Source organism: Eptatretus burgeri, chromosome 17 (assembly GCF_056783735.1).
Source record: "Eptatretus burgeri isolate ZD-2024b chromosome 17, Ebu_testis_v1, whole genome shotgun sequence".
Taxonomy (NCBI): Eukaryota; Metazoa; Chordata; class Myxini; order Myxiniformes; family Myxinidae; genus Eptatretus; species Eptatretus burgeri.
In genome coordinates, this window is record NC_140977.1 from 59,295,711 (window position 1) to 59,323,210 (window position 27,500).

The 27,500-nt window shown below is 43.4% G+C and overlaps 1 protein-coding gene across 4 annotated transcripts in view; it reads right to left on the bottom strand.

The window, feature by feature from the left end:
- Positions 1-27,500, bottom strand: part of SKIC2 (SKI2 subunit of superkiller complex) — a 107,425-nt gene that overhangs the window by 18,879 nt on the left and 61,046 nt on the right. For 3 of the 4 annotated variants that reach the window (XM_085862494.1, XM_085862493.1, XM_085862496.1), the window contains 14 exons: positions 18,400-18,514; positions 18,101-18,175; positions 17,442-17,495; positions 16,954-17,132; positions 16,643-16,837; positions 15,771-15,916; positions 15,268-15,414; positions 14,980-15,064; positions 14,143-14,249; positions 13,759-13,905; positions 13,362-13,458; positions 11,218-11,430; positions 562-672; positions 245-356 (listed from right to left, as the gene is read on the bottom strand). In XM_085862494.1, coding sequence (XP_085718620.1) covers positions 245-356; positions 562-672; positions 11,218-11,430; positions 13,362-13,458; positions 13,759-13,905; positions 14,143-14,249; positions 14,980-15,064; positions 15,268-15,414; positions 15,771-15,916; positions 16,643-16,837; positions 16,954-17,132; positions 17,442-17,495; positions 18,101-18,175; positions 18,400-18,514 — 1,783 coding nt within the window. The remainder of the gene's footprint in view (positions 1-244; positions 357-561; positions 673-11,217; positions 11,431-13,361; positions 13,459-13,758; positions 13,906-14,142; positions 14,250-14,979; positions 15,065-15,267; positions 15,415-15,770; positions 15,917-16,642; positions 16,838-16,953; positions 17,133-17,441; positions 17,496-18,100; positions 18,176-18,399; positions 18,515-27,500) is intronic. The other variant, XM_085862495.1, reaches the window with a different exon arrangement.

The window sequence follows — 27,500 nt, forward strand, 5'->3', positions numbered from 1 at the left end:
AACATTCATCAGAGAGATGGAACATCCATTGATGCCTCGCCCTCCATGCGAACACCAGGTTGAGAGTTTATAGCTGGGTCGGTATTTCAACCAAGGCTCAACAGCCCAGAGGCGAGTGTGTGTCCCTCTCGGCTACCTGCCATCCCTCTACACTCTCCATTTAATGGTCACGTTTCCCAGTGCATAATAATCCACTGAATACAGATTTTCCACAAGCTTTCAACAAAGTTAAATGAAAACGAACCGGGTAGCAGGTCACGGAATGTGGTACCATCGTGCTTCCGGATCGAGTCAAAGACCACGGTACGAGCTGGCATGTTCACTCCCATTGCAAATGTCTCAGTGGCAAACAAGAGCTGGGCTCAAAAAAACCCCAGAAAACCCGGCATAATCAGACAACTTCGCAAAGACCACCAATATTTCACAATCATCAAATCATTCGAAGATTCCCCTCACATTGCCCATCTCTGGCCGCACATTCACCACTTCAATCATACTGTCACTCATCTCTTATGCTCTTTCACATTGTACCTGTTACGTGCCACCAAAACCCCTTCACACCTTGACAAGGCCATGAGCAAACAGCATCTCCACACATTCCTTGAGGATTGGGAGGATCCCGCTGTGATGCACGCCAATGCCTCTCGACAGCAGCTCCGACAACACCAGAACCTGAGGAGGGACGTAGTGTGGTAATCGGTCACTGTGAAATTTTGAAATATCGGACCGTGCATTCGACTGGACTATCACCTAATTTGATCCACTGAATTTTTGTTTTTTGGTCCATTCTGTTCTATTCCCTGCAAATTGATGGCATTGTACTCCATGTTATTTTTCTCTTTCGTCTTCCTTTGCTTCTTCCGGTGCTCTAGGTTTCCACTTTGTAATCATTGTTGTCCAAACTCAGTGTGTCCCCAACCCAGTTTCATTTCACTTTTTGTGACCAATGTGTTGTTGAATTTAGTTTTGACTGATCCAATGGCATCCTTGTTGTTGTTGTTGTTGTTGTTGTTGTTGTTCTTCTTCTTCTTTTGGCTCTTTCCCAGGAGATCAATGGTTGCTCCTCCATTGGAAGAGCCTTTACTGGTATCACACTGATATAACCGTTTTTTTATTACATTCTTCTCGATGTTGATTGCAACATGTGCAGGTAAATGTCTGCACCTGTTCCGTGACCCATATCTATTTCTTTGAGATGACCAATCTCAATGCAATTGCTGTTTTATTCGATTTTCCATGCAAGTCATTTGTTGCTTTGTTGCCATGTGGTTGAACAGGAATCTTGTCATTATCATATTCTTTTGTCGTCTGATCTTTTTGTTCCTTAGTCGATTTTTTTTTTCTTTTTCTCTTCCATCGGGGTTTTAATTTTGTCGGCACCGTTTGAAATGAAAAGTCATCTCTGAATTAGCGGTGGTTTATTCGTTCTTTATCGGAATTTATTTGTTTGTTTTTTTCCCCCAATTTCACTCTTGGTACCTTCCTTCTTGGTATGCAATGAACAATTTCATCAATTGCATATTGTCTTGTCTGTAGTGTCTTTCAAGATTCATGTTGCCCCTCCTTTGATGCAGTTTCAAGGTCGTTCCATCATTGTAGATCACACTTATGACGGCCATTGTTTCCACAATGTAGGCTTTTTCATAACACTGAACAACAAAAATTTTTTACTGGAGATGTGTAAAGTGATTTAGACCAATTTGGGTACGCTGATTTCAAAAATCATAACCGTTTTGCTGTATCACGTCAGAATTTTCAGTAACAGAAATATTCCCATTGCCTAGAAGTCAGGATTTCAATGAAATTTACAAAAATTCATTTATTCATTTATTTCATCATGAATGCTTCAAAATTATAGAAATTACAGAAAAACTCCACTAGAATGTAATTAAAAATGCTTTAGGCATTTGGCTTTGCGTTTGTGCTGCTCTGTGTCAGTTTCACGATGCAAGAACCAGCAGAAATCGCCCATCATGTTCGGGTTGTGCCGCCCTTGGTAACGCGTCTCCATGAGTGAAATCTCTTGGTGGAATCGCTCGCCGTGCTCGTCCGAGACTGCTCCCAAGTTGTCAGGGAAGAAGTTCAGGTGCTGGTGTAGGAAATGGATTTTCAGGGACATCCTGGAGCCAAGTTTCCTGAAGGACTCCAGCAGCTGCTGCACTATTTCTTCATAGTTGACCGCGCGCTCGTTCCCCAAGAAGTTGTCCGTCACAGCTTTGAAGCTCCTCCACGCTACCAGCTCTTTGGGGTTTAGAGTTGTCGGAAAAGTTTCGTCCTTCATAATCTGTCGGATTTGCGGTCCAACAAAGACACCAGCCTTGATCTTGGCCTCCGACAAGGTGTTGCCAAACTTTTCCTTGAGGTATAAAAACCCACGCCCATTCAGATCCATTGCCCGTACAAAACTTTTCATCAAGCCGAGCTTTATGTGGAGTGGTGGAAGGAAAACCTTGGCTGGGTCGACAAGGGCGACATGCTTCACGTTGTGTCGACCAGGTACATGCTCTTTTCGCTCTTCCCAATCTTTCTTCGTCCAGTGATTCTTGTCGTCTCTGCTATCCCAGAGACAAAGGAAGCACATGTATTTCGTGTAGCCTGACTGCAGCCCTAACAACAGCGCCACCACTTTCAAGTCTCCGCAGATGTGCCAGTTGAAGTCATTGTACTTGATGGAAGCAAGCAGCTGCCGCATAGTCTCATATGTCTCTGTCATGCCGAACGCGTGAGCCAGTGGGACTGATGGTTTCTCGTTGCCATTGTGGAGCAGAACAGCCTTCAAGCTGTTCTTCCCCGAGTCGATGAAGAGGCGCCAGTCTGCAGGATCGTGATCACACCCAAGTTCTTTCAACAGACCGTTGATGTCACTGCAGAATGTCATCGTGTCTTCCATCTCAAAGAACTCAGCCATGTCTCTGTGACGTGCTCTGAACAAGGATATCTTGGTGTTAGGTTCAAGTAGATTCCACTGCTGCAGCCTTGATCCAAGCAGCTCTGCCTTCGCCTTTGACAGCGAGAGATCTCTTACAAGATCATTTAAGTCTCCCTGGTTCAGAAGGTGTGATTCTTGAGTGTCGGGTTCAAAAGGTTCATCATCACCATCCTCTTCACCACTGCTTACAGCTATGTTCTGATCAGCTGGAGGTGTTGGAACGGGGTTCTCGTCATCATGAGGCACAGGTTTACGAGCAGAGACGCAGTCAGCGTACTTGATGTGACCTTTATTCTTCTTGTTGAAGCCGGCGATGCTTGTGCAGCAGAAATAACAATCATCATGATGATTCTGCGGCTCACGCCATATCATGGGCACCGCAAATGCAGAGATGCCAACTTTTGGAAATCAGAATTAGGGAGGATTTTCAACCGACACCAAATAATGTGCGCGAAGCGCACATCTCGAGCGCGGAGCGCTCGACCCTTGCGGCGGGGTCCAGGGCCCTAAGGCGGGCCCTGGAAGCTCTGGGGTTCTAGATGCTCTCTAGTGCCCTCTGAGCCCTATTTTGGAGCATTTAACATGTTAAGAATTCCCACTTTTTGAACAAAAAAAGGGGAAAATTGTGCACTTTTTAATGTTACATGTATGTTAATATTAGTAAGTTAGGGGACAATCAAAGATTAACAAAAAGCACAAAAGAAGCAATATTTTTCTTCCCTTACTGGCTGGTACTACTGCTGCTTGCTTTTTCCATGGCAGCTTTGCTGAGTGACAGCTGTGTGGCTCTTTTAGCCCTTCTGATTATGTCTTTGCTGTATTCTCTCTGGTAGCAAGGGGTGTTATGAGCTAGTTTTTCAATTAAGAGAGCTTCCAGGGTTTTGACACTCAAATTGGGACGAAATTCAGTATGATTCTTCCGTACAAGACTGAGTGCCCGCTCACATGATGCGTTCCCGAATGAGGAATGACCAAGATTCCCTTCATCACTTTGCTCAAATTAGGATACTTCTTGGCACCAGTGCAGGGATCTGTGAGCTGTGAAATCCGATGCCACTGCTCATCCACTCTCACTGTCTCAGTAGCAATTGTAGCTATGGAGGCGTCTGCCTGGTAGTGAGCGAATTCACTCTCAAGACTGTCTATGTCACTATCACCGCCACTGAACAGACAGGGGAATTTCTTGATGAAAAACTCCACACAGTCAAACCCACTTCTTGGTGTAGCTTAACATCCAGCACCTGAGCATGCTTGGCTAATTCATCATCTAGCGGCCAGGTTTTGAAGATGTAATTGCAGGCTTTCACATAATATGAGCGAACTGCACTGAAGAAACCTTGGATGTCTGACTCACTCAGAGTGAAGGTGGATTTCTTGAGACTCCTTTGTTCCCTTATATACAGTTTGGCATCGTTCCCAATCATGAGGTCCTCATCATTCTTCTGATGATTTCTGTCAGAGAAGGGTACATTTACCAGAGCAACCGATGACACCGATGGTTTCAAAAACCACACGAAGATATCTTTCAGAAGACCATTCAATTCTCCGTGCAGGAGATGAATACAGGGTTCGTCTCTTTAGCAGAAGATTCCCCTTCTCAAAAAGCTTGTTAGCATATCGAAGGAAGAAACAATAGAGTTTTGTTTGTGGAGACAAGAACATCCTGTTGACACGTTTTTCTCTAGATTCCTGCACAGTGTTTGAGGAAGATGCGCTTTTAGTTGTAGAACTCGTAGTACACTTAGCCGCAGGGCGATCACACTTGCGTTTACTGCCAGCAGAAGAGGTCAGACTCGTAGTACCAGATCCAATTTTACGTTTGAGGAGAGAGCTTGAGGTAGGTGCAGCCAAGGAAGAAGACCTCTGATTCGAAGGTTTTGCTGAGCTTCTATCAAGTGATTTGGCAAAAGCAGAACTTAACTTGGGTCCTTCTTTGCCTGTAGATGGGACTATCACAGTCTTTCTCGACTCTGAAGGAATCTACTTTGTAGATGAACGTGATGAAGGGCCGGTGATGCTACCTGCTCTCAGCATTGGTTTTGGTGCTGTCCCTGCTGTCTTCTTCGCAGCAGATACTGCAGTGGTAGTGGTGAATGCTGCTCCACGAGTGCTTGATCCTGCAGTGCCAGTACTGGCAGTAGATACAGTGCCGTCCTTCTTGCTCGTTGTTAGAGTCTTGGCTACAGTTGGTTCCATTTTTCTTCGTACTTCTTCTTTGAAGAAGAGGCGAAGTGGCTCCCCACTGTTCAATCAGCCTGTCTAGGCACTGACCAAGGGACAGCCACCTTGTTGCGACATGCTTCAGAATCTTGTGTCGGGGCATCACAGAGTTCTTGCAGTGCTTTCACTCCTTTGACGCGTTTACTACTTTTGTCCAAGTAGTAGTAAATATCGATGAGAAAGTCATCTAATTCAATGGGTAAGGCCTGAGCCGCCTTCTTGGCCGTATTGTGCATCATATGGCAAGGGCATCCCATGATGTTGCACTCTGGATTTTGTTTGTGGATATAAGCAGCGACTCCTTTGTGCTTGCCCACCATGACAGAGGCATTATCAGCACAAAAGGAAACACAATTTCCCCACGGAATTTTCCTGTCACTGAACTCATGATCAAGCAGTTTGAAAATGTTTTCTCCAGTGGAATCTTGTTTGCACGCAGGCAAACTTAGCAAACCTTGCTTCACAATCCCAGCACTGTTGTCATAGTACGAAATCAGGACAGGATATAGCTGGGCCTCACCACTGTCATTGCTACCGTCTGTAGCTAGGCTAAATGGAGCTAGTCTAGCAATATCGGCAATAGATGAAGCAGTAACATTTGACAACTCACCAATTACACTGGTCAACAACAAATTTGTTGTCTGCATTTTTAAGCTGATTTAGGACGAATCTGATGCGCTGAATCCAAAACTCACATTAGTTTTGTTCAATCAGGTCAAGTTTTTGAGATATGGCCACATGTCGTTTTTTACATTTTTGTTCACATGTACACATGTGTGGAGCATTTTAGAAGAAGTTGGTGGGGGTAAAATGTCATGTCAAATAATTGTTTTAATTGGAAATAATTATTTTAATGACAAGAAGTATTCAGGTACGATAGTTCTAGGTGATTATGTCGAAAAGGGATCAGTTTGAAGTCATAAAACCTCAAAATCTTCCAAAAATTGGTGAGGGAAAGCATAAAGTTCGTGGATCAAAACTAAAGTTAATGGGGCAGATTTTGTAATAATGTGATACAAAAAAGTTGTATTTCTTGAAATAACGAACTCTGAAGAATGTACAATACCTACATGCGCCAATTTATGACATGCGCTTCTGCTCAAGCTTGGAGTGCCACAGTACGAACCCAAAGATTGGAGACTGTTCATTGACAGCAGCAAGCGATCACTGAAATGTGTTCTGCTACACAACGGCAACCAGTTTGCCTCTGTACCCATCGCTCACTCGACTACACTGAAGGAGAAGTATGAAGCGGTGAAGTACGTGCTGGAGAAAATTGGTTATGATCAGCATAAGTGGTTTATTTGTGTTGACCTGAAGATGGTGAACTTTTTGTTGGGACAACAGTCTGCCTTCACCAAGTACCCATGTTTTCTGTGCATGTGGGATAGTAGGGACCGTGCTCAGCATTACACGAAGAAGGACTGGCCTGTGCGGGAGGAATTGGTGCCATGCAAAGAAAGGAACGTCATCAACGACCCTCTGGTGGACAGAGACAGAATACTCTTCCCACCGCTGCACATCAAGCTCGGCTTAATCAAGCAGTTCACTCAAGGCTCTGGACAAAGATGGTGACTGCTTCACTTACTTGTGCCAGGCTTTTCCAGGATTGACCATGGAGAAGTTGAAAGTTGGCATCTTTGATGGTTCTCAGATCCGTCAGCTCATCAGAGATCCAGAGTTCAAAAACTCAATGAATGAAGTGGAACTGGAAGCGTGGAAGACATTTGTTTTGGTAGTGAAGAACTTTCTTGGCAACAATAAGGCCAGAAACTACGCAGAACTTGTCAACAACATGCTGACTGCTTTCAGAAACCTGGGCTGCAACATGAGCATCAAGATGCACTACCTATTTTCACATATGAACCGGTTTCCTGAGAACCTGGGTTCAATGAGTGACGAGCAGGGGGAGAGATTCCATCAGGACATGAAGGAGATGGAGACCAGGTATCAGGGTCGCTGGGACGCAGTCATGATGGCTGACTACTGTTGGAATCTGAAGAGAGACCTCCCTGCCGCTGAACATTCCAGGAGTTCGAAGAAACGGAAGTTCAAGCCCTGAAGTTTGAACAGTGGTGACGCAACATGCAATTTACTTGTACTTACCTTTATCAATGCCCACCATTCAGATGACAGTAATCGATGTTTCTATCATGTAATCAATAAATGTTGTTGGCAAAACATTTTTTTTCTTAAAAACATGTTTAGGATGATATGTGTTGACAAAAATCAGCTGATAATGCCACAAAATGTAATTGATTTTGTCACAAGATCTGATTTTTTTTTCAAATCAACTTAGCACAAAAACCTGACCTGATGGAGAGAAACGGATGCCATTTCCTGATTCAGCAGTGCCAGAATACCCTAATTCACTTGTAGAAATCTAGACAACATTCAGAAAGTAAAAAATTGTTGACCAGTGTTCTTTTTTCTTCTTTGTTCTTGTTCTTTTTTTTTTTTCTTTTTTTTTTCTTTTTTTTTTTTTGCTTTTTGTTCTTGTTTTTTTTTTTTTTTTTTTTTTTTTTTTTTTTTTTTTGTTCTTGCACATCTTGCACATCTTGCAAGTTTTTGTTCTTGCACATCCATACTTTGAAGCAACTTTTGAATCTGGAAACAACTTTTGAAATTGAGGTCCAGCATGATCTGAGACTGATATGGGCAAGTTATGTTCCACAATAAATCCACTAAAGAGAAGTTCCGCTCGGGTAACATCCTCTTCCTCGCTTGTCCCTTGTTTGGTGAAATAATTCAGAAGTGTACCGGTACTCGTGCTCGAAGATCTCTCCTTTGCAATGTCTGTGTGCCGTTTGCTTCCAACGTACTTCCGAATATCATCGCGACCTCCGTGCTCAACTGAAATATCAACGCTGCATACTGTACAATACGCATGATGAATTCCTCTTTCAGACTTTCGAATACACGGGTATTGGAGACTGTATTCGGTCTTGTACTTCTGAGACCATTTCTTGGTCTTCGTAAGCTTCTTTTTCTGCCATTTCGTAATCAACATCGAGGGCTTGAAGCATCGGTAACTTCGAAGTCGATGTTCCACAGCTGCAGCGCGACTCGTAGAACTGTAGCGGCTGTTAAATTAAACACCGCACGGTGGTCGCGACCGCCGGGCTGGTACGAAGGGCCCAGCTGCATGCAGTGAGCGTATCGCATGCATATACACTGTGCATACATACCGCATGCACTGTATTGCACACATACCGCATGCACTAAATCTCAGTGCATGATCGCATAAGCGAGATCCAGACCCAATGTTTCGCTGCTCCTCATTTGAATTTGCAATTTTTTACGTACAATTTGGTAGCAGCGAACGTTATGGAGTTACCACATGCTATACGTAGCAGACGATGCTTTTCATTCAATTCTCATACTAGTACATTCTGATTAGTGAACAGTGCAAAAATATCAAAATTTCGGGAGGATAAGGATAGTGATCGTAAGGGCGGGAGTTTGGGTGAATTTTCGGAAGCCTCCCGATGAAATCGGGAGGGTTGGCATTGCTGCAAATGGCATGCTCGCGCACTTGCCCACCAACCACTGAGTCAAGGTTGTGTGACAGCTTGTGCAGCAGATGTGTGGTGCCCAGCTCTGTTCTTGGTCCCCCACCTTACACCCGAAGTAGTGAAAGTAGGCGGCCTTCATTTTCACTGCTGTAGATATACTTCGCTGTTGATCTTTTTTGGTATACCGACCACAGACATAACAGAAGTTGTCAGGATGATTGGTACAGGAACGCCTACTCATCTTTATCTGAAAGAAAGAAATATAACACAAGTTAACAACAATTGTACGAAATAGACATGTTAAAGACATATGTAAATTTCATTGAAATCCTGACTTCTAGGCAATGGGAATATTTCTGTTCCTGAAAATCCTGACGTGATACAGCAAAACGGTTATGATTTTTGAAATCAGCGTACCCAAATTAGTCTTAATCACTTTACACATCTCCAGTAAAAAAAATTTTTTGAAATTTGTTGTTCAGTGTAATCGATAAACCATACACTCATAAAACATAATTGATAAACAATATACTCAAAGGCTATATACTCCACCATTGAGAGATAGTGCCAAAAACGATATAGTACTGCGTAGCATGATATTTCAAAAATGTATTGGGCCCGATATGTTCTCGTGGATCAGGCATTACGTGGCGGAGGTGTGCGCTCTACTGCGTACCCTTCAAGTTTGAATATGTTTTCCTTGTTTGGCTTGATGCTTTTTCGACATTTTTTCTCAAATCGATGTTTTGTTCGGTGCTGTTTCAATGTCTTTCTCCAATGGATGTTTTTTTGTGTTTTGTTCAGTGTTTTTCTCGAATCAGAATCCTGTTTTTCATTGCTTTCTTTTTATGCCTTGGTCTTTTTTGTACACCGCTCCTTCCCAATTCCATATCCAGGTGATGCATGAAGTCATTGCCGGGCGCCGAAGGAAGGGAGTACTCAGTTTTTACTCCGTTTGTTTTCTTTCTTTCTTGTTTGTCCGGGCGATCTCTCAGCCGTCCTTTGAGCTCGGAAGCTGAAATTTGGGGACAAAACTTAAGCCGTGCTTTGGCAAAAACAACATTTTTTATTTTATGATTATTCAATTAATTGATTGATTACTTAATTATTATCGATTTATTAATTCCTTATTTATTTTATTTCTCATCTGGGCAATATTTCAAGCACCTTTTGAGCTCGGAAGCTGATATTTGGACAGGACAGTTAACAAGTAATTTGGCTATAAAGAGTATTTTTGATTTATTAATTCATCAATTTATCAATAATTCATTTTTCTGATGAATTACTGTACTTAATTTTCAAAAAATTACAGATTCGGATGAAACAGTGGTGGTTTTGGTATGCTATTCGGCAATTGATTGAGAAATCAATTATTTTACGATTATTAATTTATTTCAATTATGCAATTAATCAAGCAATTGTTGTACACCGCTCCCTCAAAATTCCATCTCCACATGCTGCACGGCGGCATCGCTGGGCGCCGAAGGTGCCCCGGCAATGTCGCGCGCTGGAGGATTTGTTATTTATTTATTTTGCATGAGGGAGGTGTACTTTGAATGTACCTGTACTTGTTATTGTATATTTTTTTCTTCTCATTTTTCATTGAGTACATTTATTCATTGCCAGTTGAGGGTCATTGCCAAGATAGACATGGTTTTGCCCTTTCACATATCCTGCTGGATTCCCGTTGAAAAAAAAATGAAATCTTTTTCCATGCTCTATTTAGACTTACCCATGTCCATTTTCCTGATTACTCAAACATTTTAAAGATGTTCACAATGTATAATTATTTTTCATTCTCAATTCTATACATCTTCATCCTCTTTCATGATTCCAAATTTTCCAACAGCCGTTTCATTGTCCTTTTTAACTTTTGTATTGAAGTCATCCAGAAGAACTCTCTTCACTCCAGTATGCAATGCTTCCACTGCTTGATCACTGTTGGGGCGTAAACTCATTTTTCTTGATTCTATGATTTTTCAGACGCCATTTTTTTCCTCAATTTAATAATTTGTACAGTTTGTTCAGACGTACTCTTAAAACTAACAATGATTCCCTCAACTTAACATTTAAGAGGAAACTAACTCCATGAATGCTCTGTCTCTCTAACCCTTGTGTAGAGCATGCATGCTCATCAGATTTTCTTCTCTCAAAAGGCTGCATCTGTTATACAGTACATACAGAGGTCCAGTGTCGTTCTATCTTTGTTCTGACTGCTGCTATAATCAGTAACTTGAGAGCTGCTGGGGACCCTGGGGGCATTTTTCAGAACATGACACATTGAGTTTTGGAACACCTGCTTCACTTGCCAATCTGGGTCGAGTGGGAAGTTCCCTTTGTCTGGTTCCTATACCTTTGACCTTCTTAGTAAGGGTGACCCTGCTATCTTTGCAGGACCTTTGACCACAAATCAACGATATGGCCGGTACAGCTGTCAAAATCATTGGAGCACGCAAAGAAAAGCCCCATGGTCAGATGGAGCCTCCAATGCTAAAACAAAGCACACTAATAATTCCAAACAGATGGACATTAGTAAAGAAGACTCAAACATACCTGAGGAAGTTTACCATCGGAACCCTTGAGTCGTGACAGGCAGCGGTTGAGAAAACAGCGAATTTTGTGCTTGTCTTGTGTGCTAGTGAGGTCAAGCGTCGTCAAGGTGGAGGCCGAATCGTCACAGCGACCTCGGGACAGAGTGAAAGCGACGACCGGCAGTTGGTCATGCTTCCGTAGCATGTCGATGAGCGCCAACCACACATTCTTATCCTGCAAGCAGATGAGAGCTTTTAGAGCTCAAAGGGTAAAAGCAAAACTCGAAACATTTCCAAAATCTGCCTTCAATTCGCATTGGAATCCCTGCGTAACTGCTGAAGCTTGTTTTGCTCATTAGAAGCTGAGAGCGGCAGCAGTTAAAGGTTTGTTTTGGAAACTGACAATAAGATTATGAAAATTAGCATCGAGGCCCAAATGAAACCTCATTTGGTTGAAGGGGATCCAAGTTGAGCATTTCCTTTTTTAAATCCTGCTTCCACCCACAATTGGCCGTTGTGGAGTTCAATCACAAATGAGTTAGTGATGACCTTATTTAAGGGTTTTTAATTAAACTTAAAGGTAACATTGTTAACAACATATGTGCTGTTACGTGGTTTACCACCACCACAGTCTCTCTGAAATATTTTGTTTTTGCATACCCTGGTGATGTGCCTGTGTCTGCCCCCACTCTTTTCATCTCCACTCATCCCCCTCACCCATCCCCACCTGTTGGATTGAATTAATGTGGTGTTGCTGCAGTGCAAGTGCATGATGGACCAAAAGGCCCCCTTCTGCATCAATGTTCCTTGTGTAAAGGGAATTTACATTTGGAGCAAATGGAAAACGTTTGCTTCGCTACTCAGTAACCCAAGTACCACTGATGGATAAATTTGTACCTAGCTGTTGTTTCTGATTGTGAAAACATTGAAAAATGTCTGTGTTCAACACTGTACCTGCAAGTTCCACACATCCTTGTATCTACCTTGTGGTACAATAGGCCAAGCAGTCTTTCTTTCATGCCCTTTGCCCTGTTCCATGTTCAGGTACATTCGAACTCTCTCCCTTACTCTCCCATCCCCAATTTTCCACCACCCCAAAATAATATGAAATAAAATCTTTCACCCCCAACACACACTACTTTCATTTTCATGATCACCATCCTGAACTCACTGTTCTCCATCACCCTGTAAACAACCTCCCCACGATCTCCCCCTCCCTCCATCTTACACCTTTCGTTCTTCCCTACCTCTCTCCATCACCTGCCTCAATAGTTCTTCCTCCATCCTACTCATTACCCTCACTAGAGGAGAGAGCATTGCATTTGGGTCCATTTGTCTGTCTGTGTTTGTTTGTAACTTGCGAAAATCAAAGATTTTTCAAGTATATTAGTCGATCAATTGTTATTCTGTCTCTGTTTGTTTGTCTGTGTTTATCCCCTGCAGGTCACTATTCCAAACCGATCATCATGAAACTTTACAAAGTTGTGGAGGTCGTCTCAACTAAGAAGCCTATTGATTTTGAGGTCAAAGGTCATCTTGAGGTCAAGTTTCCAAAAGCCATTTTTCATCCGATTGACTTGAAATTTGAATAAGAATTGCATTGTGCGTCACTGAATTGGGAAACCAACTATTTTTAAGGTCAAAGGTCAACTAAAGGTCAAACTTCTAAAATCATCAATTTCAATCTGAAAAATAATCAATTTGTAATTTGAAAATTTGAAAATAAAGTGCAATTTGACCTGAAATTTGAATTCCCACAAGCCTGCTATCAAAGTCTCTTTCAAACACCTTGAGACGGCACCAAACTACTGTTTATCTCTCGTTTCAGTTTTGGTCACCGATGAAATCATTACACCTGAACAAACAAAGCGTCTTCGTGAACTTTCTGATTCGTATTAAAATAGATGAATACCTTTAATGTGAGTTCACACGAGTGCAAAATGAAAACACAGCATGAAGAGGAGCAGAAATTGTTTCGAGGTAAATCAAGATTGAGGGATAAATTTAATTAACAAATATAACACCATCTGGAGAGGATAACTGATTGTACTACCGATGTCTCATAACGAAAAATGAGCATGATCATCATGAAACCCAATGGTTTGTGTAGTAATAAAACCTGTTGCATTATCCCGAGATATAGCAAGGCAAGTGCGGAGGTCATGCCTGTTTGGGTCCACCAAATGCTTGTGGCTGGCGTGCTCCGAATGTCTGCGCATGTTTGCTCATCCGTTCCTTTTTCGCCTCGATTGCCGCATAATACCTGCATTCAAAAAAAAATACACTGAAAGCTAAAAGGCGTGTGTGGTCCAGGCCACAACATGGCACTACCACAGTGGGACATCGAGCAGCGTCTTGACTGACAAACGCTTATCGAGCGGTCAGCCCCAGAACGCCAAAAGGCTTGGCAGCAGTGATGACCAGCAAGCGCACAAAGCACAGTGTGGACAACACCAGTGGACATTCAAAACGATCAAATAAAGGTGCAATAACATTTCGAGCGAAGCAGTGAATCGAACGAAAGATGCGATTGAAAGTCACGTCCATGTGGACAAAATCTGACCCCTTGGTGAGGAAGTTTCCAGAGGCATCAAGAAGCTGAAACAGCTCGTTCTGGGTTTTCATGCTGTTTCCAGTATACAGATGGTGTTCCAGAGGGATAGGCCGTTTCTGCGTGCTGATCACGTAGATCTTCTTGCGTTTGGTACGTCTGTGCAATGGAACCTCTGTGCTCCATGTCAATACATCGTGGAACGTGCAACACGAAGTGAATTTAAAGGCATAACACAGGTTAAGGAGATTGCACAAGTCAAGGAAATATAACACCGCAACTTAACACTTCAAAAGTATCGATCTTCATTCAAAGAGATTAACAATTATATCGGAAACACCAGGTGCCGGTGGAAGCAAACAATCCGAGATGGACAAGGGGACACCGCGCACTCACCCGACCCAGTCTGCAAACTCCAGCGTGTTCGGAACGGTCGCGCTGAGAAGAATGAAACTCACGTGATCTGGTAGCATTATCAGAACTTCTTCCCACACCACACCTCGCTGTACATGCACACATGCAATGAGTGTTGTAAACAAAACAAATGATCAATCCACAATATGCCTAGACTACCTGCTGGTTAAACACCTTCCGGAACCTTTTACTTCCTTACTGGAGATGTTCAATGACATTAACAGTTCCGTTAAGAATAACTGAGCTCAGTGTTTGTCGATGCCTTTTCGAGGCTATGCAGATGTACCAAAGGCACGAAGTTTGAAGAGTTGAGTCAAACAACCCTTTCCTGCATTTTGTGTTTGTCCGGGTTTAAACATTAGTTTGTGTGACAAATGCGTGGCCACAAAGCATAAACTAGAGCGGCACTCGGTAGAGTGGATACCTCCACCAGGCTGGACAGTTGACGTTTCGTATCCCACCGAGAAGCCAGATCTGCATCCGGACCTGAACCAAAATCTAATCGGCTTGTTCACGTCACCTTCCCAAATCATCCACCTGGTTTTGTCCGAATCCGTCCACAACTTTTTGAGATATCATGCTTTATATCATTTTTAGCTCGAGCTCTCAATGGTGAACAAACACTTTAAAAATTCTCGCATCCAGATCTTCACAAAAATTTTATCAATTCGTCCCCGTCACACACCCAATATCGTCCAAATCCATGCATAACCTTTTGAGATATCTGGCTCACAGAGAGACGGACACAGACAGCGGTGAAAACAAAACCTCCGTCCACCTTTAGTGGTGGAGATAATAATGAAACGGTGCCTCTCAAACCTCGGCATCGTTGATGTAATGGACCTCATCAAACACCACCCACTCCAAATCTCTGATGACGTCCGAACCGTTGTACAACATCGATCTGGGGAAGGAAACATTTAGTCCGGGATGATTCAACATCGAAGTATACAGTAATATTGTCCAGATCGTCAAGTTGAAGCCACTCACACGTTTCCCTCAGTTGTGTTTACCCATGAATGTTGAAAATACAGAACATGAAACTGCCATCAGTTGCTTGTTGAGCATATATAATGTCAAACACTCAACAAAACATTTCATAATCACCGAAGGATCTCTGTGGTCATGATGAGACAGGTAGCTTCAGGATGGAGCTGGACATCTCCGGTCAGTAGCCCCACATCACCAAATGTCTCTTTGAAATCACGAAACTTCTGGTTGGACAGTGCTTTGATCGGAGAGGTGTATACCACGCTAGGAGGGGTGAGGGGGAGGTGAAAATGAGGTACAAGTGGACACGAGACAAGGAAGAAAATGAATAATACTACAAACGGTGAGGCCAGCAAAAGAGGAAGGATTACACATGATTATTATTACAACCATAAACAAATTGAAGAGGGATTTGCTTATTAGCATAACGTTTTTACAAATGGGATTCAACGGTGATTGAAACGTCTTCCACCATCTCAAAAAATGGTACCCACAGGACCCTCACCCTCCTGGTGACTGGCAGCTTGCACTGATCACCAGGGCCTAGACCAACATCTTGACTTTCCACCCCCATGCACAAGCCAGCAAAGTTAGGGAGGGTTGGCGGTCACATCACCTACCGGGTCATGTGACGCCGTGAGAGTGCCACCGCATATTCAGCCACGACGGTCTTTCCGGCCGACGTGTGCGCCGCAACGAACACAGACTCATGGTTTTCCAGGTGCAAGATGGCCTGCTTCTGGAATGAGTCCAATTCAAACGGCCACTGCACAATGCACAAGCGTCCGGACACGCGTCTGACTGACCGATTTGTGTACACTCTGACTGCAAGGTAAAGTATTACAATGCATAACCACAATAGGCTGAGCTGTACAATGACAGGAATATAATTACTCGGTGTGTACTGGTGTCACGCGTTTGTATTCATCAAGATTCCCGAATGATCCTTGCGGTTTCTTCAAAAACGTTTCAACAATGACAACCTGCTGGAAGGTAAAGGTGTTTGTACTCTCCACAAGTGCAGATATTTGACTGCATGAATCGAACAGACTGGGAGTGTAACTTCATTCGAGTCTACCATTAAAAGTGAAACCAAACGTGCTCACGAATGCAGTACGCGGCTCCCTTCTCCTTATAACGGGCCATCTACTAATTACATGTGTGGGAATGGTGGACGGGGGGGGGGGGGGTGGAGGTGATTGCGTACGAATGAAATTGTGATCGATACATGTTTATGTTATATTTGTCGCATTATATTTGAAGTATAAAAGTTTTAACGTGCATTTCTGGCTCATGTTTTTCCCTCATTTTAATTGTTTTCATGCTACGACTTGTCATGGTTTCACGAAATGGAGCCAGAAGGTATACCCGCGTTTTTGGTATCGGTAATCTGAGACTCAAATTAAGACTCATCTCTCAACGAACTCCTCGTTTTACACCTGTTCAGAATATTGGGATTTACACCTATTCACTTCTAATTCACAACACATACTGTGAATGCAGGTTTGGGGACTCGCTGGTGAAAATCGGCCACAGGAGCAGACGTGTCCACAGGAATGGCCCATTGCTCTGGCGGTCCTTCGATGGAGGTTGCATCCCCCTTCACCTCACCAACCGATGGCGTCACCATTCCCACCGAAGGCATCGCCTCCTGTTCTTTGGTTTGTGCTTGTGCAGTTTCCAGCACCTGTATCAATAATACTTTGTAAACACGCAACACTCCTGCACTGATCACCAACCTGGTGATTAGGCAAACATAATGTTCAAAAATTCGTATTTTACAGCAATGCAGTAAGTGAGGACCTCAGTCTGAAGTTCCTCGAGACCTGAAACTAGTGCTGGAGAAGGAAGCGCAGAACTTGTTTTCCCAGCATCAACCGCCTCATTCATCTGTGCACGTTCTTCTTCCCAGGAATCAAAGTCGTCAAAGTAATCTTGTAAATTTGCCAAACTCAATACACCGACGACTCCACCCGTGACTGCTGTTTGAGAGGGTAAGAGATAATTACGGGAGGGAGGGGCGGGGGTTGGATCTCATCAAGAATCCACATCCATCCCATAAAATGTCATTGCACGTCTTCCCCCCTTACCCTTGTACGTCACATTCACCTTTCCTTAATCCAGTCTTCGTTCCCTTTAGCTCATGTGTTATTTTGTCAATTTGACATCCCACCACCATTTGCAATGTTTCGTTTCAGCATCCAGGTGTTAACAATGGCCAAGTGGCTTACAAAGGAAATGTTTTGTTCGTTTGAACACAATCATGATAATCGCTGGAGGAGAGAACTTACCAGGTTTTGTGAAATTCATTCCTGCTTTCATTCCTGGAGCTACAGTCAGCAAGTCTAGAATGGGACATGGCACAAGAGTTAATGGTTGCCGTGATGTTTATTTGCGGAAGCCATGATCGTGTGTTTATACGGACAGAGTTACATGGGTGTTCATAAGGTTCGACAAATGATACACTCGTGACAGTCCAAGACACTGCCCCAGCCCTCACTCCTCCTCTCTTGCACCCTTTCACCCCAAGAGGGTATGATAAAGTGTGTAAATAAATAATCGGTTTACATGTTTTCTGATTACACTTCCGCAACAAAAGGACGGAGCCATTATGTTTTCAGGTTGTCCACACTTTGTATTATATCAATCGGCAAAAGCCGTAAAAAAAGAAAAGAAAAGATTATCATTATCATTATTATTATTATTTATTGTCCGTCCGGCTGTCCGTGCACACTTCCGTCCTTTATCTGTTTTTTCTTACCAAGATAACTTGTTAACCACTGAAGGTGTTTCAACCAAACTTGGCACGAGTATTGAATTTAATGCAAATAATGAACCGATTATATTTCAGGATTCAACAGGTCAAAAGATCATGTGACCTTTCCAAACCACTTACACGAACGTCTGCACTCGATACATTCGACCCACAAATCCATCATTTTTCACTTGCCTTGCTCGAAATCCACTTCTTCTTCTGCATTTCCTTTCGCTTTCATCGTCTCCAAGCTGGGTTCATCCATCCCTCCTGCAACATTGCAATGCAACCAACTTATCGGCATCGCATTGAATAATTATCACTGTTATCGCAAAGGTTAAATTAATCAGGTGAGATCCCAAAAGCAGCAAAGAAAAACAACACCGAGAGGTTCCTCTATTAAACACCAGGCAATGCCGCTAAAGGAGTCGTCTGTGCCTCCCACTGTGAACTACAAGGAACATCACCCTGGGTTGAGAGCGCGGTGCACCCACCGGGCCAGAATGGGTAGTTGGTAGCATTTCCTCGTAGTGCTTCACCCGGCGGACCTGGCTTGCGTTGAAACGACAAAGAGTTCTTGGCCGTTTTTCCCACGTCAGGAGCCCACGTCTGGTGCACAATGGTTAAAGGGAAGGTCGTTTAAAACAAGTTCAAAATACGATGATCAAATGGTCTTCATGGTTGATTATTATTTAAAAGAGGAATGTTGTAAGTGGGGTGAATAGGTGCACAAAACCTCTTTGTCTGAGGGCTTTACACGTAGTTGTTTCACCTTCTCGGGTTCTACGGTACTTCGAGTACATTTTGATGATCAGATAATAAAGATGTAGGACTGAAAGACCCACAACAGATAGTTTGTTCGAAAGTGGAAAGCAAACCCACCAATGTATCAGCTGCGATGAGATTAGAGAAATTTAGAAGATGCAGAAAGGAGTTGAATACGCCGTGCAAATCCGACGCTCGGTCGGTCAGCTGTTTTGGGATTTCGTTACATTTTAAAGTAGATGGCCGGATTCATTAAAGTACGCGTCTGTGATTCCAGGGGCGAAGCTCGGAGCCGCCGGGCCGAAGATCAGGAGTCACCTCGGCCCCTGGGAATTCTGGGGGTCCAGATACTCTGCGAAGCCATCTTAGCATATTTCAGCCTTAAATCCAGTTATCCTGGGGTATCCTAGGAAGAGAACTCTTTGTTTGATTTGTTACATAAATGTGTTTAGGGAACAGTATATAAATCCTGATCACCAATTTAAAATTTAAATAAATTGGCAAGTTTGCAGGCCCTGGAGGTACACACATTCGTCTCAAAGCTGTCTAACCTGAGTTTGATTCCTGACCCAGCTATCAACCGTCAGCCTGGTGTTTCACAGGCAGGGTGATTCGTCAATGTGTGTGCTATCTCTCGGATGGACGTCACACCGGCATCCCGTCTGCCTGCATTCATTGGTTAATGGACGTTAAAGATACCGTGGTGTGGCGATCCCGTGGTGTCCTTTGGCGAATAGGAGGTGAGCTATCACCGGCACCATGGCCAAATTCCAAATTCCTGCCATAACTAGTCGAACAACAAGTCTGGCCAGCCAGTTCGTGAAGGCTCAGGCCAAGCTTCCCCTGGGTGACCCTACAAGAAAGGTAGGATAATGGTGGCCGTTGAAGAAGAAGAAGAAGAAGAAGAGGAAGAAGAAGCAGAATAAGCAGGACCTAAACTACTTAGAAGACAGTCTGATCTCTACTCGAGACTGTGGATTATCTATCTCAGTAGTGAAACAATGTTCAATGTTCAATCAGTTGGAATTTCAGTTTTCATCGCACGGGTTGAATTCTTAAAGTTCACATTTTTCTGCCATCTTCTTCTTCTTGTGTTTTTTTTTTTTTGTGTGTATGTGTCTCAATGTGGGACAGACACATTCACTGTCACAAGTATTTGCATCATTCAGTTGGAAAATGGTCATCTGGACAAAAAAAAAAAAAAAAAAAAAAAAAAAAAAAACAGTTGAGGCATGTCCCCTCCAGTTTCAGCAACACCGACGGATTTCCTTTCAACTATCACTTGGAGTGAGCAGTTTGTGCACGTGTACTACGTAACGATAACTGGTGGAAAGAACCATCAAATGGGATTTCCTAATAAAAAACAGTTTTCCACCAGGATCGCTTTCACGACTGTTCCATTTCTGAAGGTTCCCTTGAATACACCAATTGATTGATTGTTTGTTAATGGCTGTCATCGAACAAAAATACAGTCAGATATGAAAAGTTTCTCTGCTTTTTAACAGTTTCACTGAAAAGGTTTGGTGTGTTATAAGTGAAATCTGATTGGATAATGTAATTTGATTAACCTCACCCATACGAGTCTTGCACAAACCCTGAAGAACCGTAAACGGTATCATTTTCATGTTCAGATTGTTCCGTTTCCAAAGGAGAATTCATCTCCGTAAGTACAGAGACATGACAGAAGTAAATAGACACCATGATTTTTAATTAATTTATTTATTGAACATTTGAAGTATATTTGATTCTTATCTTATATTTGAAGTATATTTGAAGTAGACTTATTTTTAAAAACATACACTAGTATTTGGTAGACTTGCCATTTGCAGATTTCAATGCTTTTACTCTTTCAGGCATAGAACGAACGAGTTCTGAAATTTTCTCTTGTGGGATTTCTGTCCAGGCTTCACGTAAAAGGTTTCGGAATTCTGCCCGTGATGTTGGTTTCCTGGAATTTTCCCACACAGCTCGATCCAATATGGCTCAGATGTGTTAAATGGGATTCATGTCAGGAGACTGACTTGGCCATGGAAGTCGCTTGATCCCATTTCTGTCCTGCCATCCTTTGGTCTTTTTTGCAGTGTGGCATGGAGCTCCATCTTCCATGAACAGTGTTGTTTTCCACCAACTGACCAGTGGAGAAGACAGGGAGATATCCATCCTAAAGGATAGAAATTATTTCTACAAAGAAATATTCAAATATTAGTACAAATCACTGAGTAAAACTGCGTTATACAGATGCAATTAATAAATTTAAAGTGTCAATTTACTTCTGTCATGTCTCTGTGCTGCTGCTTATTGGACGACCTGGTACCTTCTGCATGTTATTCATTTCCTCATGTCCTTCAGCTTCTTGCACTGTTTTCCTGACTGTGATAACCTCACCGGATTCCTTGAGTTTTGGTCTCTCATTTATGGAGATGTGCAAGAGTAACTCCACCATGTCGCTTGATTATGTTCTCAATCTTGTTTTATCTCTTCGTAACAGCGGATCCACCTCTCTCTGGACATGCGTTCCTTGCAGGAAGGAACAGACACTTCCATGATGCAGATAACTGTTGCATATAATGCTGAGATGTTCCACACGTCAAAATGATCTTCTCCAAAAGCCTTTCGGTTGGAGATTGGGAAACAAGATTGATGCCCAATTTTTTTTTTTGGGGGGGGGGGGGGAGAGAGTTTACAACTTCTCTGGGAATTTCCTTCTTCAGTTCCAAGAGGCTGTAATTAAACTTTTTCTGCTCACACTATAACTCTTGCACTTTCTTTCTTCTGTTTTTCATCAGACAATAAAAGAAGTGACTTCCAAGAATCACAACATCTGTCAAGCCATATTCTTGGAACCCTTCTGTGGATTTATCTGGGACACAGCCCTGGATTAACCATTAAGCAAAATAAGCACGTGCTTAGGGCCACAAGGGAAGAGATGCCCCACAGAGTTTTTTTCCAGTGCTGGATTTACAATGGACCATGGTGCAAATGTTGCAGCTGAACCAGGGTCCACAAAAAGGGGGCCCCACAATAAATGAAAAGAAATATACATATACAATAAAAAAAAATTTTACACAATGCAATACTGATGCCGTCGCGTTTACTGTAAATAAACCTCACTGTAAGTTTTGTTTCATTTCGAAAAATAAAATTTCATTTTACGGTTTAGTGTTGTTTTTATTTTGGACTACATATATATGGGGGTACCATAATCTTTTCAGTGCTGAGGGCCTCGAAAGGACTTTATCCGGCCCTGCTGGGACAGCAATGGGATCAAAAATCCTAAAAGCAGAACACACTTCAAGGCTATTCTGAAAGCGGTTTTTCTTTATTATTGACATATTGAACTTTGTGAAGTTTTTTTTATCACTGTCAAGGTGTTTATCTTTGATAAAATTTACTTTGAGTTTAAAAGGACCTTGTTTTCATTACACATGGTCCCAATAACCACCGATCGATGAATATCCTGAATCTTTTTAAATACTAACAAATATATATATATATATATATATATATATATATATATATATATTTTCAATGCCGAGGCTCATATGAGAGCGAACACACAGAATTTACAAGGGGAGCAGGAGACGAGAGGGGGAGGAAAGGAAAGCACAAGACAGTGGGGAACAGAGACATTAGATCTGTGGAAGGGGGAAGGATGGGGTGGGGTGGGGTACAAGGGGTAAATGAGGTGGTACTACAGGGACTTTTAGGTCCTTACACGACAGGGACTTTCAGGAAGGCAAGCATGGAATTTGAAGAAGGTGGGTTTGGGGTGGATTCACGGGGGTAGAAAATATTGTGGTATTGGATTGGGGAAGATAGGAGATGGTGGCGAACAGCTGTTTTGAAGACCTGGAGGGAAGAATGGGATTGAAGAGAGTGTGGGGGGGGGGGGGGTTGCTCCAAAGACATGAAAAAAAAAGGAATGAAGTGAAGGTGAGCGGAGATTCTTGATTTTGCTGGTTTTACCAGAAGAGGGTTGCTTGTGGACCTTGACCCCACTGCGGAAGTATGGGGGATAGATCGCAAACAGAGCAAGGGGGCGAGGCCGGAGAGGAGACGGTAGAAGATATAAAGACCATGAACCTGCCTGTGGTAACAGAGTGAGAGACCCAAAGACTCAGCCTCACCGCGGGAGATACCAATGATCCTAAATGCCTTGGTTTCCACAGCGTGAAGCCGAGAAAGGTGAGAGGCAGGAGCACCAGCCCAGAGGGGAGAGCAGTACTCCATCAGGCTGTGGATGAAAGCCTTGTACATGGTCAGGAGCTCAGGTGTACCAAGGAAGGGCTTTGCATGATGTAGGATGCCCAGTAGCGACTGGCTTTGGAAGCCAACTTGGAAATGTGGCTTTCGCAGGAATGATTGTGGCAGATAAAGACAAACAACAGCTTGAATTAAAGGACTTTTCAAGAGGATTGTTGAGAAAGTAGATGGAGGAGCGCACGTTCCAAATGGTCCTTTTGGAGAGACAAAGTGAGAGTGTGAGGTTTGTCTGGATTGAAAGACATGTTCCAAGTGTTGGACCAGTTTGTGATTTTATCAAGATCTGCAGTGAGCGAAGAAGCTGCTGCTTGCCGGTCTGAGGGATGACAGATGGTACGGCAGAGGGTGGAGTCATCAGCAAAGAGATAAAGAGGATTTCCCAGAGGGTCGGAGAGATCATTGATGAAAACCAGAAAACGAACAGGGCCTTGAGGAACTGTAGCCTGAACAGGAAGAGGGGATGAAAACTCCATTAATGGCCACACGTCGGCTGCGACAGGAGAGAAAGTCTGTGAGCCAAAAGTGGAGATGGCCTTGGATACCATAAGAAGAGAGTTTCATGAGCAGGGCAGGGTGCCAGACCGTATCAAAACCACATGATACGTCTCAGGAGATGGCTCCGATCTCATGTCTGATATTGAGGACCTCCATCCATTGTTGGGAGAGCAGAAGTAGCAAGTCCGGGGCAGCGTGACCTGGTCTAAATCCAAATTGATCGGAAATCAAGCCATTGGAGAAGAGGAAGCGATGACGGATTCCATAACCTTGCTGATGATTGAGAGAAGGCTGATTGGTCTACTTGCAGAGATTGGTTTTTGCACCTTTTTTATGCAGGGCAGTAATGTTTGCTGATTTCCAAGCAGAGGGCAGATGACCTTGAGCAAATGAGAGGGTGAATAGAACAGAGAGAGCGTGAGCAAGATCAGCAGAGCAGGTTTTTAGGACACGTGGGCTGATGCCATCTGGACCGGTTGCAGAATCTGAGTCGGGGTTTAACAGCAAACTCTCCACCTTGTCAGGAGAAAAGGACACAGAGTCCAGGAACAGCTGGGTGTGACTGGGCAAGGTGGGTACAGAAAGCGATGGGTTTGGGACACAAGATTTAGAAGCAAAGATGGAGGTTAGGCTTTCAGCCCTTTTGCATGGTGTCAGCTGTGCGGCCATTTGAAGTAAGGGAGGGGATTGTGGGGGAACATACAACAGAAACAGACTTACGGAGAAGGGCACTCGGTAGAGCGCATACCTTCGCCACGTAATGCCTGCTCCATGAGAACATATCGGGCCCAATACATTTTTGAACAAGAGGGGGAGCACTCGGTTGAGTGCAAAACCTCCGCCGCCAATACTGCTAGTTCACTCAAGTGAACCTGATATCCTATTCATTCAATTTGACGTCAACAGTGCTCACAGAGTTATAGTTTGCAACTTTCCCTTTTACATACTCAATTCATTCGTCATAACTAGATTCCTTGAGACAGAAATTGATTTTACGTGGGTATATCCACCTGAAGTTCCAAAATCAGCCATAATTATAATCTTGGCATGTTTTTTGTTGGAAATCACTTGTAACATGTAGAAATGCAAAAAAAAAAAAAAAAAAAAAATCGAAATTTTGTTGAAAAAAAAGTTGCAAAATTTTCTAAATTTTTTTTGTCTTACAATTTTTTGGGGGGGGGGTTGGAAATCACTTAAAACATGTGGAAATGCAAAAAGAAAAATTCAAATATTTTTTCAAAATGGTCACCACAGCGGCCATATTGGATTTTGGACCAAGTCCAAAATCGAATGGCATGATCCTTGGACCATACCTAATGCCCCCGCCAGGTTTCGTCAAAATCCGTCGAGGAGTTTTTCCGTAATACTGTTCACAAACAAACAAACAAACAAACAAACAAACAGACAGGGGTGAAAACAGTAACCTCCGTCTATCTTCGATGGCGGAGGTTAAATATCATGATATTGTGAGAAAAACCATGTTCTCACCAAATATATTGTCCTGCCCACAACGTCACGTGACCTTTTTCAGGCTCCCAGGGATTGGTTGGCGAGTCGGGACGTGGTGGGTGGGCCGAGTCAGAGCTGGGGCGCCATTGCTGGCAACAGACGTGGTTCTAAGATCGCGAGTGGAAAAATATATCGAGCGCTCCAAATCGCATGTTTTAAAAGCGATTTTCAAGTGATTTTCAAGACTCTCGTCAGCACAGTCGTGCTGATCGTTGATAGCTCCATCTAAAAGGAATGAGTTAAATCAGGACGAGTGTGATCGTTATTCCCGGCTATCGTCGAGCGGAGCCGTGAGTTGTACAACTTGTTTTTGGAACTCTATTGTTGCCAAGAGTTCTGGCAGGTTTTTGTACTGTGTATTCCATTCTGTTACCAGCCATTTTTGAGATCGAGCCAATAAAATATCGTGCCTACCACGAGAAGGCCGATTTAAAACACAGTGGTGTGTTTTGTTGTTCTCTTTGTCCACACGTGGACTGCTTGAAGCTCGGACATAACGTCAGTATTCCGTGCTGGAAGATATTAACAGCCGGGATCTCGACAATATATAATTGGTTTTGGCCCTATCTCTAAATGGTGAAGAATCAATTTTAAAATGAAATTATTCTCATATCCAGATCCGAGATCTGATATTGCCTTCAGTTGGATTTGCCTTATTTGAGAAGGCAAGTTGTTTCAGTAAAACTGCCTCGCCACAAGCTTCAGTGTACCATGGGCAGGAGGAAGGGTAGGACAACTGAAGACGCGATGGGATAAATTGGTGCAAGAGAGACAGCAAGTTTCTTTGAAAGAATTCCCAGGACGAGTTGATGTGGAGAAAGTATAGATGGGAGACCAGTCTCGAAGTTTGATGGCTGCTTGAAGTCATACCCAGGTACCCACACCCAGCCAACTGGCATGACGACAATTTAAGTCACCGCATATGAGGAAGAGATAGTTTGGATGAGTGGACAGAAGTTGGTCCATGTTTTTAGCAAGCGAGGTGAAAAAGGAGTCATCACTGTTTGGTGGACGGTGCAACACACATATAAACAAGAGGTGGGAGCGGAGGGGAAGCCATAGCCAGATGTATTTCGCAGGGTGTGGAGGGGTGAGGGAAGTGCATGAAGAGTGAAAAAGAGAGTTTTTGATGAAGAGAGCAATTCCTCCACCAGGACAAGGCTCAGGTCTGTCATACTCTAGGAAGGAATGACCAGGGAGAGATACGAAGGAGTCAGAGACGTTTTGAAGGAGGAATATTTCTGTTAAGCAGATTATGTTTGGTTTGTCAGTGGCAACCTGTATGGAAAGATCTGTCAGGTTAGATTGAAGGCCCCAGATGTTTCAGGTCCACACTGTTAAGGAAGAGGGAGGGTATGAGGCTTTGGATGAAGGGGGGGAGGGGAGGGGAGGGGAGGGGAGAGGAGGGGAGGGGAGGGTAGGACGAAGGAAGGAACGGGGAGGTAGGAGAGTTGTTGATCGTGTGTGGGAGATTGCAGAAGAGCTCGAGGAGAGGGTCGGATGAGGAGGAGAAAAGGCTTGGTGGTGATGGGATGAGGCACAGTGGGGAGTAATAAGAGAGGGTGCAGAGGGAAGTTAAAGATTGGAGGAGGTGGAAGGATGACATGGAAGAGAGAGTGCAGGGGAAGGAGGCAGCTTTATGGATGTGATTTGGACAATTTTGAGAAGGGAGAGTGAGGGGGGAGATTGGAGAGAGAGAGAGAGAGAGAGAGAGAGAGAGAGAGAGAGAGAGGGACAGAGGGACAGAGGGAGAGAGGGACAGAGGGAGAGATTGGAGAGAGAGAGTGAGGGGGAGATTGGAGAGAGAGAGTGAGGGGGAGATTGGAGAGAGAGAGAGTGAGGGGGAGATTGGAGAGAGAGAGAGTGAGGGGGAGATTGGAGAGAGAGAGAGTGAGGGGGAGATTGGAGAGAGAGAGGGGGAGATAGAGAGAGAGAGAGAGAGAGAGAGAGAGAGAGAGAGAGAGAGAGAGAGAGAGAGAGAGAGAGAGAGAGAGACAGGGACACAGAGAGACAGAGGGACAGAGGGACAGAGGGACAGAGGGACAGAGGGAGGGGAGATTGGAGAGAGAGAGAGAGAGAGAGAGAGAGAGAGAGAGAGAGAGAGAGAGAGAGAGAGAGAGAGAGAGAGAGAGAGAGAGAGAGAGAGAGAGAGAGAGAGAGAGATGATGATGAAGAAGGGTGAGGGGGGAGTTTTTGAGAAAGGTGAGAGGGAAGCTTGGAGGGGGAAAGAGTGTGATGGTTGCTTTGAGAGGGAGGGTTGAGAGGGGTGAGTTGGCACTGAAATTGGAAAAAAAAAGGATGATTGATGGAAAACGAACATGCATATTGCAAACTGGGGGTTTAAATTTTTTTATGTCAGAAATACGATTAAAGACATTACGTGAGGGAGGCAATAAAGGATAATTAAGATAATGGAGAAAACAAACAGGGCTTTTTGGACATGGGATGAAGGAAAGGTCAAATTGAAAACAGTGTTTTGAAGAAGAACAGTAGTGAAATATGATACAATACAGAGAACCACACGTGTGAAAGAGTAAGTTGAAACGTTTTAAGAGACCATTTT